This window comes from Bicyclus anynana, chromosome 3, assembly GCF_947172395.1.
Source record: "Bicyclus anynana chromosome 3, ilBicAnyn1.1, whole genome shotgun sequence".
NCBI lineage: Eukaryota > Metazoa > Arthropoda > Insecta > Lepidoptera > Nymphalidae > Bicyclus > Bicyclus anynana.
In genome coordinates this window covers 17,105,515-17,120,899 of record NC_069085.1, presented here as the reverse complement: position 1 = coordinate 17,120,899, position 15,385 = coordinate 17,105,515, and the positions used below count along the sequence as shown (strand labels likewise).

Below are 15,385 nucleotides of genomic sequence, written 5' to 3'. Positions count from 1 at the left end.
TCTGTATGGTCCGACTGCTGCTACCACCATATTTAGAGTTTCTCACCGGTATATTACTCGGTTATTTACATAACAAATCGCTCGTGCCTAGAGTTGCCAGGGATCCGTATACAACCTGATAGGCTGTACTATATATACTATACTTTGACGGCCTCCGTGGCGCAGTGGTATGCGCGGTGGATTTACAAGACGGAGGTCCTGGGTTCGATCGCCGGCTGGGCCGATTGAGGTTTTCTTAATTGGTCCAGGTCTGGCTGGTGGGAGGCTTCGACCGTGGCTAGTTACCACCCTACCGACAAAGACGTACCGCCAAGCGATTTAGCGTTCCGGTACGTTGTCGTGTAGAAACCGAAAGGAGTGTGGATTTTCATCCTCCTCCTAACAAGTTAGCCCGCTTCCATCTTAGACTGCATCATCACTTACCATCAGGTGAGATTGTAGTCAAGGGCTAACTTGTAAAGAATAAAAAAAAAACTATCCCGTGTCCGGTCGAAATAAACGGTGTCCGGCTTGTCCGGCTTTTGTTAGGTTTTACATTTAGCAAATCAGCCAACAACGAGTGTGTGGAAACAAAATTTACGATAATAATCTTAAATGCTTTTGATATTACATGAAAAACATTGTCGTATATTAATACTGATGTACACAAATTCATCAATAATTAGGCTGTCCGGCCTTTTTACCCAAATGTCAGGCCAAAGTTGCTAGACTCTTCGGCTTTTAATTTCTGCGACCTGGCAACCAGTATAGTCAGTCAGTTAGTTTATAGATACAACTTTAGTTGAATAAATATTGTTATCATTGAGAATAGATTTGGTTTGTTGTAAGTTTTAAGTTCACCATAGTCGTAGACACGTCCGTGAACACACAAGGTTTCACAGCTCGTTGTGGCATCGTGCTGAGGTGGATACCTTTTTTTACCACGACCATACAGATTTATGTATATTCTGTTTGTTTCTTTTATTACTTGTGTGTGGATAAATAAAAATATATCCTATTCTATTCTACTCCTGCCAGCTGGTGTGACTGTAACACTTTTAAGTCGGATTTATATTTATCTGACGTGTCGTGTCGTGACGCGTCAGAACAGAATCGGTATCATACCTTTTGTATGGTAACGTTTGCTCTTAGGGCATAAACTGCGTTACGCGTGTGTACGCACGTGAGCACGTCGCGGGCCACGCTTCTGGTGCACGCACGTGAGCACGTTCGCGTGCTTATGCGCGGGCATCGGCGCGTGCATCCGCGTCGCAGTTTTCTCAGTACAATTTTGACGTTGGAGGTGTACAGTCGAGTAATTATGGATAAATTAATGTTGTATTATTTATCAAGACGACGGCGACGACGAATTGCCAAAAAAAGACGCCAGCCAGTAAGCCCGTACGTTGAATCTAGGTTACTGTGCGGGGAATTCGTGGTGAAGTTTGGTATATTAAGAGAAAATGAAAGGTTTTTTTTCAAATATTTTAAAGTTTCATTACAAGTCTATGATGAATTATATTCAAAACTGGAGCCCTATTTGAAGACTAACAATCTACGATTGAAATCTACGTCAATCGTATCACCAATGGAACGATTTGCAATGACATTGCGGTAAGTAAAGACATTTCGATATTAATAATCATCTTTATTCATGTAAAAAACAGTCATTATTTAACAAAAGTTTAGAACACTCATATTTTTTTGCCAATTTATGTAAGTCACATTACTGTTTAGCCACATCAAGCAAGAAAGAAGAAGAAGTTCTTATTGTTTCGGCAGTGACACCTGAATATGGCTTAAAATGTTTTTCTTGATGTGGTTCACTCTGTTCTTAGGACCGAAACACATAACCGCACACTTATTAATCATCATATTAATCACAGTTTCTTACATTTATTAATTATATTTTGTTATTTCTAAATTACACAGTTTTATCGTTTTCGTTTTTTGTTTTATCTATACCTACTTATTCACTAATTTTTTTATATACTTAATCACAACAGTCATCACAGTGTCTTGCATAAACGCTACGTTACAATTAGTTTTTGATTAATCATTTGAAATACACTAATAAAATCACAGGTTCAAGTTTAAAATAAAAAAACACAATAACAGTTAAAACAGTACAATAAGTCTAAATGTCTTAATTATATTAATATACCTACCTTACAAAGTATTAATTATAATGACGCATATTGATTGCAAGTTTTTACATATGAATATTTCCCTTATTAATTATTCCCTTCTATTACTAGATCGGGTACTAATATTATTTTAAATTCTTATTTATCATCACAATCATAATCACAGTTTACTACATAAAAGATTAAATTTAAGAAGAGGACATATGAAGGAGCAATGTTATGAGTAGGTTCAAAAAAAAGGTCCATTAAGTAAAAAAGGGGTCTATTGATACACTTTTTTATTTGACCCCAAAATAGGGTTTAAGATAAAAGTGTCCGAATCGACCCCGTTTCTTTCCTTATGAACATTACACCTCAAGGCTTGTAAACTTTTGGCGAATGCCCTTGCATATCATAATAATTGCACGTGAGACCAGAAAAATATAAATATAAAATTGCGCTTTTTACTAACTTAAATAGTTCTTCATGTTCTTCTCTTTCTTTTGTTCTTAATAATTAAACAGTCTTAATCAAATCTTCAAAGTCTTTCTTGTTACCTATTTATTCATTGTTCGTATCTGATCTTACATTTAAGGATTCTAAATCATTCGTTACCGTATTTTGCGTTAATGAAAGGTCATCAATGGTAATAATCATTTCTTTTTCTATATCAATCAAAGCTTCTAATACTTTCGTACGAAATAATAATTTTTTAAAGGAACTCAATTTTTTTACAGTTGGTAATAATGACTTAAAAAAATTCAAGTCTTCGTCCATATTATCTGCAGTGTTATTCTTCACGCAATTTAACAACTCTAATTCGAAATCAGTTGGCGATTCGCACTTACGTTTCTTGGAAGATCGTGTTTCTTTGGTAACGCTGGAGCTGGTGCTAGGTATATTAATCAAATCTTCTTCAATAATCGTATTATTTTGTGAAGTTCTCGGTGACGCGTTTTGCTCTACTGACTGATTAAAATTGTCTGCCGATTCTTCTCCTTGAGTATTCGAGTTTGAATCTAAAAATGACAGCATGTCATAGTAAATGTATGTTTTATTTGCCCTGGAACCGGAGCCTGATTTAAGTTTTTTTTTAGTAGACCTCACTCTTATATAAGTGTCTCTTGCAGTTTTCCATCTTTGCTGCAGCTTTTTCACTGAAACAATAACACAGGTATTTTATTTTATTACAGATATTTAGTCAGTGGACATACCTTCGTCGATATTCATCTGGCGTATCATACAGGACTAACCACGGTCAGAAAAATAGTAACAGAAGTTTGTCAAATTATAATTGAAAGGTTAAAGGAAGAATGTATACCAAAATTTTCCCGTGCGCTATGGGAAGAGACTGAAAAAGGTTTTTTAACGCAAGCCCAGTTTCCTAACTGCATAGGTGCAATAGACGGAAAACATATACGCATTATAAGACCTCCACATAGTGGTTCCCTCTATTACAACTATAAGCATTACTATTCTATTGTACTGCTTGCAATGTGTAACGCCAACTATGAGTTTACCTATATAAACGTGGGAGTGCAGGGTAAAGAATCTGACTCCGCAATTTTCACACAAAGCCGATTGTACGAACAAATCAACAATGACTTAATAGATATTCCTCCTGCCAAAGCATTGCCCGTAATACACAATGATAAACCAACAAACATTGCTGCAACCGCAGCTTTGCCCTATATTATTGTAGGAGATGAAGCATTTGGGTTATCTAGCCATGTCATGCGGCCATATGCTCGAGCTCTCGATTTAAACTACAAAAAAAAAATATTCAATTATAGGTTAACGAGAGCGCGACGTTATATTGAGTGTACATTTGGTATCATGGCTAATAAATTTCGCATACTCCATCGTCCATTGAACGTTGGAAAAGACAAAGCAATTTGTTTTCTTAAAACAATTTGTATTTTGCATAATTTTATAAGATCAAGAAGTCAAATTAATGACTTTCATGATATTGTCATTATACCAGACCATATACGTTCAGTTCGGGGGTTAATTGGAAATACCCACAGAGATTCGTATACATTACGCGATAACTTCGCAGATTATTTCGTTGCAGACGGACAGCTGTCATGGCAAGATCGCAGTATTTATTGAAGATAGTTGGCTTTTTTAACCGACTTCAAAAAGGAGGAGGTTATCAATTCGTCGGAATCTTTTTTTTTTTTTTTTTTTTTTTTTTTTTTTTTAGGTATGTTCGGAGATTACTCGAAAACGGCTGAACCGATTTGGAAAATTCTTTTTTTGTTTGAAAGGGTGTCGTTTCTAGTTGGTCCCATGAAAACCACGATATTTTCTGAAGTAACTTGCATGATAATGCAATTTATGAAGATACAGAGCTGATCTGATGCTGGATCCGGAAGGTGGCCATAGGAACTCTGCAATAAAACGAGATAGCTCCAACAAATTTGGGCTCGTTTGATTCGTATTGCCGAGCACTTTTACCCTATATGGAAATCAAGGAATATAAAAAAAAACCGCCTTCAAAAAACGAAGAACTAAAAAGCAAAAAATAATATTTTTTAATTATTCACTTATAAATATGATTTACAAGCATAAACCGATAAAACAAATGTACTTACTTTATACCTAGTGATAAGCACTGACACATTTTGGAGTCGGTGCCAATGGGGTGCTATTTGAACGCACTTCAATGTTTCATTTGGCACTGAATCCAAAATGTTTCAGTGCTTATCACTAGGTATAAAGTAAGTACATTTGTTTTATCGGTTTTTGCTTGTAAATCATATTTATAAGTGAATAATTAAAAAATAATTATTTTTTGCTTTTTAGTTCTTCGTTTTTTGAAGGCGGTTTTTTTTTTACTTAAAAATAATTTATTATAATTTATGTACATTCAATAATTGAATTTTCACGGTTTTTTACCACACATTTTTTATTAACATAACCGCGTGGCCGAAAGCAAGAACTTTGGAATCTATCGAGCAATATAAAACCATACCAATATTATGGGACATTGTTCACACGAATTTCACAATGTTCAGAAATACGCAGTATCTCTGCACTAGTTTTGAATATAAGCATGATTTTATATTTACATAGGTAAATTATTGTAAATATTCCGAGTTTTAATTTTATAGTTGGATTAATTGTTGAAAACATTTAATTGACACAAATAAAATTGAAATAACTAATTATATATAACTAATTGCATAGATTATTAAAAATAAAAATTTGGCGCAAAGAATAGTTTACCTAACCTACGTTATTATAAAATAAATAAAGAGTGTAGGTACTTACCTTGTATGTTTTTTTCTGCTTCACTCCAGTCATCATAATTTTCAAACAGTACTTTACAAATGTCTAGCCATGCTTTTGATTTAGCGTCCCGGTCTTTAAATATTTCGCTTGATTGGTCCCATATGGCAGGACGACACTGAACTTCAACAATTACCCTTTCTGTATCAAAATTTGTCATTTTTTGTTATGGGCCGGGCACGCGCGTGCGGTCGGTTCGAGATAGCGCTGTCAACTGAACAAGCACGCGCGTGCACCCGCTAGCGGGCTTCGCGCGTGGACCCGTCCAACGTGATGCGTGATCACGTCGCGTGCATGCGTGCCCCATTGCACGGAAGTATCACGCGACGGGCTCACGAGCGTGTGCACGCGCATGGGCACGCGCGGGTCGTTTTTGTATGGACACGCGAGAGGCACGCTTAACGCAGTTTATGGCCTTATGCGTTGTGACATGTCGTGATTGCTTCTGGTGCGTCGCATACAAAATGTATGAAACCGATTCTGTTCTGATGCTTCACAACACGACACGTCAGACAAATGTAAATCCGCCTTTATATGTATACCTCTATTATGTTGGAGGTCGTTGGCTTATCACTGGCATATTATCATGACGGAACTTCGGTTTGCGATCAGCTCACATACCTATTATTCGTAATGTTTTACATAGTGTCCTCCTTTTGTGGCGATTATGATTACTATCACAGTACTGTGTGCCACCAATCGCACATCATTATTAAGGCTATTTTAACAGCCCATATAGAGCCAAGCCTCTTTCTCTATAGGCGTATATACAGGGTGTGGCGTAAATAATGGATAACCCTGTACCTGCCGAAGAGCCTCCAAATGGGCTATTCGAATATAGATTTTTTTTTATTTATTGAAGTTTCGTTTTGAGAAAAATGGCTTAAGTCATGTTTTTATAAAAATGGGTACTTTCACTTACTAATTTTGCTACAGTAATCTCAAATTTTGGAATTTTCTTTTTCTGTTTTTTTTATAATATAGCTTAAGAGTTGTGCTACTGTTATTGATAAGGAATTTCTAATTCGTTACTCTAGTTTTGGCAAAAATTAACATGAAAGTTCAAAAAAGCCTTATTGATTATTCAGTTTGTTAATTTTGTACATCATATGGTTTAAAAAATCTCTATTAGAACTGATTTGCCCATTATCTTAAAAACATGCTTGCTTAATGCAGATTCCGAAACGGTATAATACTTATTACATATCGCGATATTTACGAAAAAAATTGGCAATAGTCAAGAACATGTCCTTGTTTTATTTTTATTAAGTAAATTATTAAGCTATCACAAACAAATTATCTATTGCAATTTAAGTTGACTAGGTTTTATCTATTGCATTTTCAGAGAGTGCAGACTCTTATGACAAGGGATTATGCGCCGAGAGTGCATTTCTGCCGAATAATGTTACGAAAAATAAGAGTTGATACAGATTTCTTTAACAAAATATTGTGGAGCGATGAATCAAGTTGTAGACGAAATGGCTACCTCAATTTTGCACAACCTCCATAGTTGGCAGGCAGTGAACCCCAGACAATGTAGACAAGATCGTGCTCAAGTCCAATTTAAAGTAAATCTTTGGACGGGAATTTTAAACGGTCAAATAGTTGGGCCCATTGAACTACCGGAGACACTAACGGGTCCCATTTATTTAAATTTTCTGCAAAATATTTTACCACAACAATTAAGAAGTTTAAATGTGCCAGATAACCACTGGTTACAAAATGATGGTTGCCCTGCTCACTACGCACGCATTGTCCGGGATCACCTGAATGATGAATACAATGAGAGATGGATTGGTCGTTTAGGACCCATTTTGTGGCCGCCAAGATCTCCTGATCTGAATCCTCTCGACTTTTTTTACTGGGGATGTTTAAAAGAAAAGGTCTACAAGACGGAGATAACATCCCTGGAACAATTAAAGGTCCGGATTTTTCAAGCTGCTGACGAAATAAAGAGATCTGGCTTTGTACGACGCCTGAAAAGGTCATTCATCCGTCGTTGCAGGGCCTGCATTGCCGCAAATGGCGGCCATTTTGAACATTTAGTTTAAAATGTAAACTTTTGTGTTTTAGCTTTTTCAATAAAAAAAAAATCGTTTTATGTTTTTTATTTATTTTTTAAAACAACCCACACACCCACTGGTAAACCTAGTCAACTTAAATTGCAATAGATAATTTGTTTGTGATAGCTTAATAATTTACTTAATAAAAATAAAACAAGGACATGTTCTTGACTATTGCCAATTTTTTTCGTAAATATCGCGATATGTAATAAGTATTATACCGTTTCGGAATCTGCATTAAGCAAGCATGTTTTTAAGATAATGGGCAAATCAGTTCTAATAGAGATTTTTTAAACCATATGATGTACAAAATTAACAAACTGAATAATCAATAAGGCTTTTTTGAACTTTCATGTTAATTTTTGCCAAAACTAGAGTAACGAATTAGAAATTCCTTATCAATAACAGTAGCACAACTCTTAAGCTATATTATAAAAAAAACAGAAAAAGAAAATTCCAAAATTTGAGATTACTGTAGCAAAATTAGTAAGTGAAAGTACCCATTTTTATAAAAACATGACTTAAGCCATTTTTCTCAAAACGAAACTTCAATAAATAAAAAAAAATCTATATTCGAATAGCCCATTTGGAGGCTCTTCGGCAGGTACAGGGTTATCCATTATTTACGCCACACCCTGTATAGCACTTCATGGATGCAACAATGCGCTGTTTACCCTTATGACTGAATCCAAAGATTTTATACTATTGTCTCTAGCGCGACAAAACTGAGGCGGACTAAAGTGGCTAATTGTCTTAATTTCGTTTAGTCGCATTGTAAACAACGAAAGTTGTTTGAACAAATAATACCTAAATAATGTCTACAATGTCGAGTTGTGTGTTAAAGAAGCGTAAACACTATATATACATAAATATATAATTTAAGTAAAAAAACAAAATTGGACATGTTTGCGCTCAGAGAAGTTTGCTAAATTCGGATATGTTTTCGGTTATTCGACATGTAATGACGGATGCCAGGACACACTGAAAACAAAAAAAGAATATCTATTTAACGAAAAAAATTAACCGACTTTGAAAATGCATTATCTACTCTAAAAAGCGAAAAATAACATCATAGTCTACCACTTAACACTTACGATACTTTTCTTGTCATAAAATTGTTTTTCTGAAATTCCAAACAGTCTTTAAGCGGAATTAATCTAGTTTCTCTACAACCTTCAAGGCAAGAGTGAATAGGCATCTTCTAGGCAAGCGCGCTTCATCTTAGACCTCATCATTGCTTTCCATCAGGCTTGATTGTGGTCAAGCGTAAGCCTATACTACATAAAAAAAAAAAAAAAAAAAACCGTTATAGAACTAAAGGTGTTATTACCGATATTATTGGCCATAGTTACATTTATGCCATCAATAAAACTGCGATATAAATCATACACAAAAACATTTAACAACCGTTCTATAAAGATATTCGTGGCATAATATGAAAGAAATCCTATTAATAGTTGTGCACTATCCGAATAGGAGTCGTTACGAATTTTTACGCGTTATTTATGTGTGTGCCAGTACAGTGGGTTTTATACTGCAGTGTGTCATTATAACGTATGTTATGTTCTTTATGATCTACTATATAAAATTAAGTCGGTTTTTCCTTCCTGACGCTATAACTCCAGAACGCACGAACCGATTTCCACGGTTTTGCATTCGTTGGAAAGGTCTCGGGCTCCGTGAGGTTTATAGCAAAAAAAAATCAGGAAAAGGTAGGGGTAGGGTAGGGTAGGGTAGGGTAGGGGTAGGGTAGGGGTAGGGTAGGGGTAGTTGAAAGTTTACATCGAGTTTCACGCGGACGAAGTCGCGGGTGTCCGCTAGTGTTTTATTAGTTTTGCGTGATGCCTTCTTGTATGAACTGAAATAGAATTAAAAATTGATAAGTGATTTTGCGTGACTTTGTAAGAAACATACAAGTATTCTAACTTTTACATCGTCGTCGTCGTTATCAACCCATATTCGGCTCACTGCTAAACTCGAGTCTCCTCTCAGAATGAGAGGGGTTAGGCCAATGCGGATTGGCAGACTTCACACACGCAGAGAATTAAGAAAATTCTCTGGTACGTAGGTTTCCTCACGATGTTTTGTAAAATGACGATAATTATGTCATTTCGTTGAAAAAACGTTACATGATCGCAGAAATGAAAGTTCGACGAAAAATGATGAAGCCGCCCATGTTTCGAATCGTACACCAAGATAAATAATTGACAATCAGGATAACTGGATAGTTTTTTTTATTTAGACTAAATTTTCGTTTTGTGTGCATTTGAATAAGCTAATGTTTATATGAGGCTCCTAATTGGACTCCAATACGTGGTGTTCCAATTATCCAATCCAGTTGAAGGAGTTTTTTTTTGTATTTTTTTATTAATAATAACCACTTCTCCTTCATCCTTCGGCGCTACAACCCTTTGCGGGTTTTGGCCTCCTCGACAACTTTTCTTGTTCATATAATTTTTATTTTTGTTTTTCCTTTGGAGGGTTCGTGGTCGCAACCATAAATTAATTTCTTTTTCCATGTTGAGTGGTTAGTCCAACATGGTTTAGTTTACAAGTATTTTTTTTATCTTCAAGTATCAAGTAGCTGCAGTAGCGTTGCGTGCCTTAGAAGGGCCCTGTATCAAAAGTAAGTTGGGGGCCCAATAGACAAGCGGCAACCACCGAAAAATCTCCATAAGTTTTTTCCCCAATTCTTTAACGTACCACGAAGTATTGCTATTTTTTTACTTTTGCTATTTCTGCATCTTTTTTATGTTTTTTCTGTGGGAAACACCACCAGATTAAGTAGATAATATTGTAAATTATTTGTCACTAATTTTTGCTTTCACGCGTACCTAAGGGGCCCCTGTCGTACGGGGGCCCCTTATTATTGATACGGCAGATACGGCGGTAACTATGCCCCTAAGTAGCACGAGGAGGCCGTTATTTGCTATGCTCGATGTAGATGTAGAGCTTGATTAAAAAATAATGATCATAAAGTCAAAACTAGTTGTTAGCCAATGATCAGACTGTACGAATGTCGAGCCCGCTAGCTTATTAATAAAAACACGAGGTCGTCATTATTCAAGGTCGAAATATGTTCAATAGAGGGCGTGGTCGTGTTGCACACAACAGGTCTGTCAGCACTATAACAAGCTGTGACACCATCTACTCCACTTAATCATAAACTTTGCTCGATTAAAAACACTATTACACTGTTGTATCACTCGTAGGTTGCACCGAGGTCGCCCTTTATTGTGTCAGGTCATGTTAATAGAGTTCTGAAACTGAGGCGAACAGCGGTAGGCGGCTAATTGTCTTAATTTCATCTAGTCGCATAGTAAACAACGAAAGTTATTTAAACAAATAGTACCTAAATATTGTCTACAAAGTCATGTTGAAAGTGATTTTGCAGAAGGTATAGCAGGTGTTTGTGATAAGGTATACCAGGCATGGCACACGATATTTGACAATATTGAATATTGAAATCCTAGTTCTACTAATATTATAAACGTGAAAGTTTGTATGTTTGGATAGATTTTACTATATGTGTTAATCCAGTAACACGTAGGCCACTTTTAGTCGCGAAAAATCCATGGTTTCCCGAGATGTACAGAAAACTGATAATTTTGATGCTATGAATGTTTGTCACACTTTCACGCCGCAACTACTGAACCGAATCACCTGAAATTTGAAGTAGAGATAAATTATAATCTATAGATTATAGTCTGGAACATATAGGCTACTTTTTATCCCGGAAAAATCCATGGTTCTCGAGGGATTTGTGAAAAACTAAATTCCACGCGGACGAAGTCGCGGGCGTTTGCTATTATTTAATAATTCTGATTACCTATTTGTTTACAGTATGTTCCAGATGAGCCACTACCACGTTGGCTTGTATTTTAATTACTAAACAAGCTAGTGTCATATCATGAATATGATATCTTATTCGTGGTGCATTTATTTATGGGTGGGAATTGCATGATGAATGTCGTTATACTACGTTACGAACATTCATGGCTATCATCATCAAAAGAAGTTTTGAAATTAAATTTAAATTGAAAAAAAACAGGCAAAGATTTTACACTATTAGATATGTCACTATTGCGTCGAAAGTGAGATGCACAAAGGTGGGTAATTGTCTTAATTTCATATAAGGGCATAGTAAACAACCAAAGTTATTGAAACAAATAAAACCTAAATATTGTCTACACTGTCGAGTTGTGTAGTAAAAACTATACAGGATGTCCCGTAATTATTGGATAAAACGCAAATGGTAGATACGAGTACACCACCTAATTATATAAAACTAATTTGAATAGGTAGGGGAGGGGTAGGGTAGGGGTAGGGTAGGGGTAGGGTAGGAGTAGGGTAGAGGTAGGGTAGGGGTAGGGTAGGGGTAGGGTAGGAGTAGGGTAGAGGTAGGGTAGGGTAGGGGTAGGGTAGGGGTAGTTGAAAGTTTACATCGAGTTTCACGCGGACGAAGTCGCGGGCATCCGCTAGTATAGTATAAAATATACATATAGCTTTCTAAGCCCATTTGGAACGAGACGGGGATATGTGCTGTTTGTTTCGGCTGTTTTATTATTATTATGATATGAAGATACTGGTCGATTTTTTACCTTTTTTTCCGCTGAATTTAGAACCCACGTGTACGTAACAATGGAGTGTACGTAAATTCAAAGAGATAGTGGTGTTCGAGTGGTTGATATGCGACATGTACGTCACTATTTCAATTGTTTGGATGTATTTTATTATACGGGTTATCTCTTACGTGGACGGCTTATCTATTATCGGCCGTTATAAAATTGACGTGTTTAAGAATTTTATTATGGGATTTGTGCTCTTCGTTTCGGCTATGTTTGTATTACTTAGCTCTTACTTCGTTACGTTTTACATACATGCGGATATAGATCCCAGGGTTATTAGATACAGCGAGCGAAAATTGTACTTAATCCTCCCTATGTCTCCCTATGTCTACGGACGTTCTTAAACACATTGGTAACAGTAAATAACATCCTATTGATCTTACTACGAAATACATGTCAGGAAAGTAATAAATGTGAGTGATACCGTCATATATATGTGTAGCTTGTTAGGGTTTTGTGGAAAATTGCAAATAGAGAGAAAGATTTTTATTTGGCAAAAACAACAACAGTACAATCAACAAATTAATAAATTAATGTTGATCAACACCATGAACTTCCCCGAAATAACGCTTTCTATTGAATTTACGAGTATCTAATACGATTAATGAAATAAGAAACGTTGACAAATATACAACCGTATTGCCATATTGAGATTTAGATCTGATTATTGTAGATTTTAATATATTACATTAAATTAAAAAATGTATGTAAGTAAAATAGACTTAAGTAGAGTATAAGTAAATAAAGGTTGCTCGGACGTTAAGTACAAAGAACATGTGGTAATATTAATATGAAAAAAAATAACATTAAGTAAAATACTCTACACGAATTAGGGTAATTTGATTTTATTAGCGACTAAAACAATATCAGCAAAAACGAAAGAATTTCGATAATCACATTGATTATATCAAGGTTCGGCAGTAAATAGGGCAGCAGTACCTATCGCTGGGTAATTTTGAATTTATAATCAATTATCTACATAGTGTAAAAATTTGGATAGTCAAACGAGTAATGTCCTGATGTGATTTCCGATAACCGTACACTATTTGGCTTCGTGCTGCTAATCACGTAACCTTTAATTCGTTGTTGAGATTTGCTAGGCTATCGATAAATAAGTAAACGAAGGAAATTCTGTCCATTCGTTAAAAGCCTAAACCGCTGATCAAATTAGGTGTAGATTTTCATCCTACACTTTACAAGTTAGACTGCTTCCTTCTTAGATTGCATCATCACTTACCATCAGGTGAGATCAATGTTCGATACAGACGTAGATTGGAACTTACCTACGACGAAAATACGAGTAGAGCGAGTAGACAACCTTTTTGTCTCGAAAATGTAATTCAAATGGGGTGAAAATGTTGATCAAAGTAATTCAGAAAGAAATCATTATTTATCAAATTATGAATTTAAAATATATGTCATATATCATATAATAAAGGATAAGATGTTTTAACGTACATGCAGTTAAAGTCAGTATTAAATTTTAGATCCGTTTATTTTAAAAGTTTGCGTAGCATACAATTTGAAAACTATAATATAAACAGCAATGACATTTAAGTTTGTCAGACGGTCTGCAAATGACTTTGTTATCATTGCAAATACTTACCTAAGCCTCATCACTTAGTCGAAAACAATTATTAGTAATATTTATTCTACCTTCATATTTTTTTCATTTTCATTTCATATCAATAATAATTGATAATTATTCGTATCAGTAACACCACCGTTAATTTAATGTAGTTAATTACTAATAAAGCTTAAATACATTTCTTTTTTGTGAAGACTGCGTGACTCACTGTGCGTTGTGCGTGAACTTTTACTGGGAATTTACATTTAAGTTTTAACATACTCGTAGATTCTCGATTTCCCGCAACATCTTCTTACGCACAATTAATTTGAAGAACACCTGTCCAAATATTTGTATTGCCGAGAACATCTAGATTCAAGCTAAAAAGCTCATCTATCGTATTTGGGTTTTTCATTCATTCATTAAGAATCAATGGTTTAATATAAACACCTGCATTTCTTTATTTTCCTGATAAAGTAATTCTCAGCAAGAAATTGTTGTTTTGTAGAAATAGTAAGACGCCCATGATTTTTGACGTTGCCCGCTTACTTTGACTTTTTCTTACGAGTATCTAGTGTATTTTGAAATTTATTTCGATAGAGGTCTTTAAAATTAAAAACACCAATAATATATTAGGTAGTATTTCTAAGGTAGATTAATAAATCACTTTGAAGTGTCACAAATGTTTCTAATGCTCTAGTTTTCATGCATCATTAAATTCAGTACGATTTTCAGTATATATAGAGACATTTAAAAACTATAATTCATCCTTCTACCAATAAGCACAACTATGGATAGGAACACCCAAATAAGATTGATTAAGTAAATAAATAAATAAATAATTAAATAAAGATTACCTCCAGGGTTAATAAATTTTCACTGACCATGCCCTATACTTATCTGACTTATTGACTGACATCGATTGACTTGATGATGATTGAAAGCTTAGTATGGTTGATAAATTGCTCCTATCCAAGTGATATCTATGAGTATATCATTAATAAATACGTATTAATATTATCATAAACTTATTACACTTTAATTTGGATACGTTCCCATAAGTGATTTGACGACCGAAGCTATAATGAGACCGCAAATTCCTTCTTTATGACGCCCACATCCCACTGACGTTTTACGACTGTCAATTCGTGTTCAAGCTCATGTCGACAAACTATGGCATAACCTACTGAGCCGATATCGACACTCGTCGCGTTAGAGTAGGGACGTCAATACTCTGCAAATTATTTCAAGTAGGCTTAGTTTACTAGAGCTCTTTCGAATCGTCAAGTTTGAGTATTTGTAAAGACTCTACCACCAGTTCGAGAGGGAGGTTCCTTTCCTCTCCTCTTGAACCTTACAATGGTCGAGGTTTTGTAAAAAAACATCACGTTTTAATTATTTATAATTGTTAAAATCAAAACATTTTTTTTACATTTACTGCCTTTATGAAGGTGAAAGCTGATCCAATAGTTTCAAAGAAATTCATCAGTAAGTTCGATTATTGCTTACTTAAACTTATGCGTTGGCAGGTATTCATCAGGTTCATAATTTTGCTTTTTATTGTTTCCAATCGTATAACGTATGCTGAGTTTTCAATGGAGTAGTAATAAATCACTAAATTCGTACCACATCGAGGTCACCATTTCAATTACCTCCCATTCTAGTACAAAAATAACCGGTCTTTGACCCATTCATGTCCAATTGTGGGACATTTGGCTACTACACAAA

The 15,385-nt window shown here is 35.2% G+C and overlaps 2 protein-coding genes across 11 annotated transcripts in view; both read left to right on the top strand.

Moving 5' to 3' along the window:
- The window catches only part of LOC112048889 (GTPase-activating protein skywalker), a 113,074-nt gene that overhangs the window by 64,153 nt on the left and 33,536 nt on the right, over nt 1-15,385 (top strand). The window lies entirely within an intron of this gene.
- LOC128198037 (uncharacterized) lies at nt 919-4,273 on the top strand. 3 transcript variants are annotated; one of them, XR_008252432.1, is made up of 2 exons: nt 919-1,593; nt 2,843-4,273. XR_008252432.1 is itself a non-coding variant. In XM_052891373.1 (2 exons), the coding sequence occupies exons 1-2, from the start codon at nt 1,220-1,222 to the stop codon at nt 4,215-4,217; spliced, it is 1,293 nt and encodes a 430-aa protein (XP_052747333.1). In that variant the 5' UTR covers nt 1,113-1,219; the 3' UTR covers nt 4,218-4,273. The 3 variants fall into 3 exon arrangements, 1 of the variants encoding a protein (XP_052747333.1); XR_008252433.1 differs by having other exon boundaries at nt 919-3,001; nt 3,299-4,273; XM_052891373.1 differs by having other exon boundaries at nt 1,113-1,593; nt 3,299-4,273.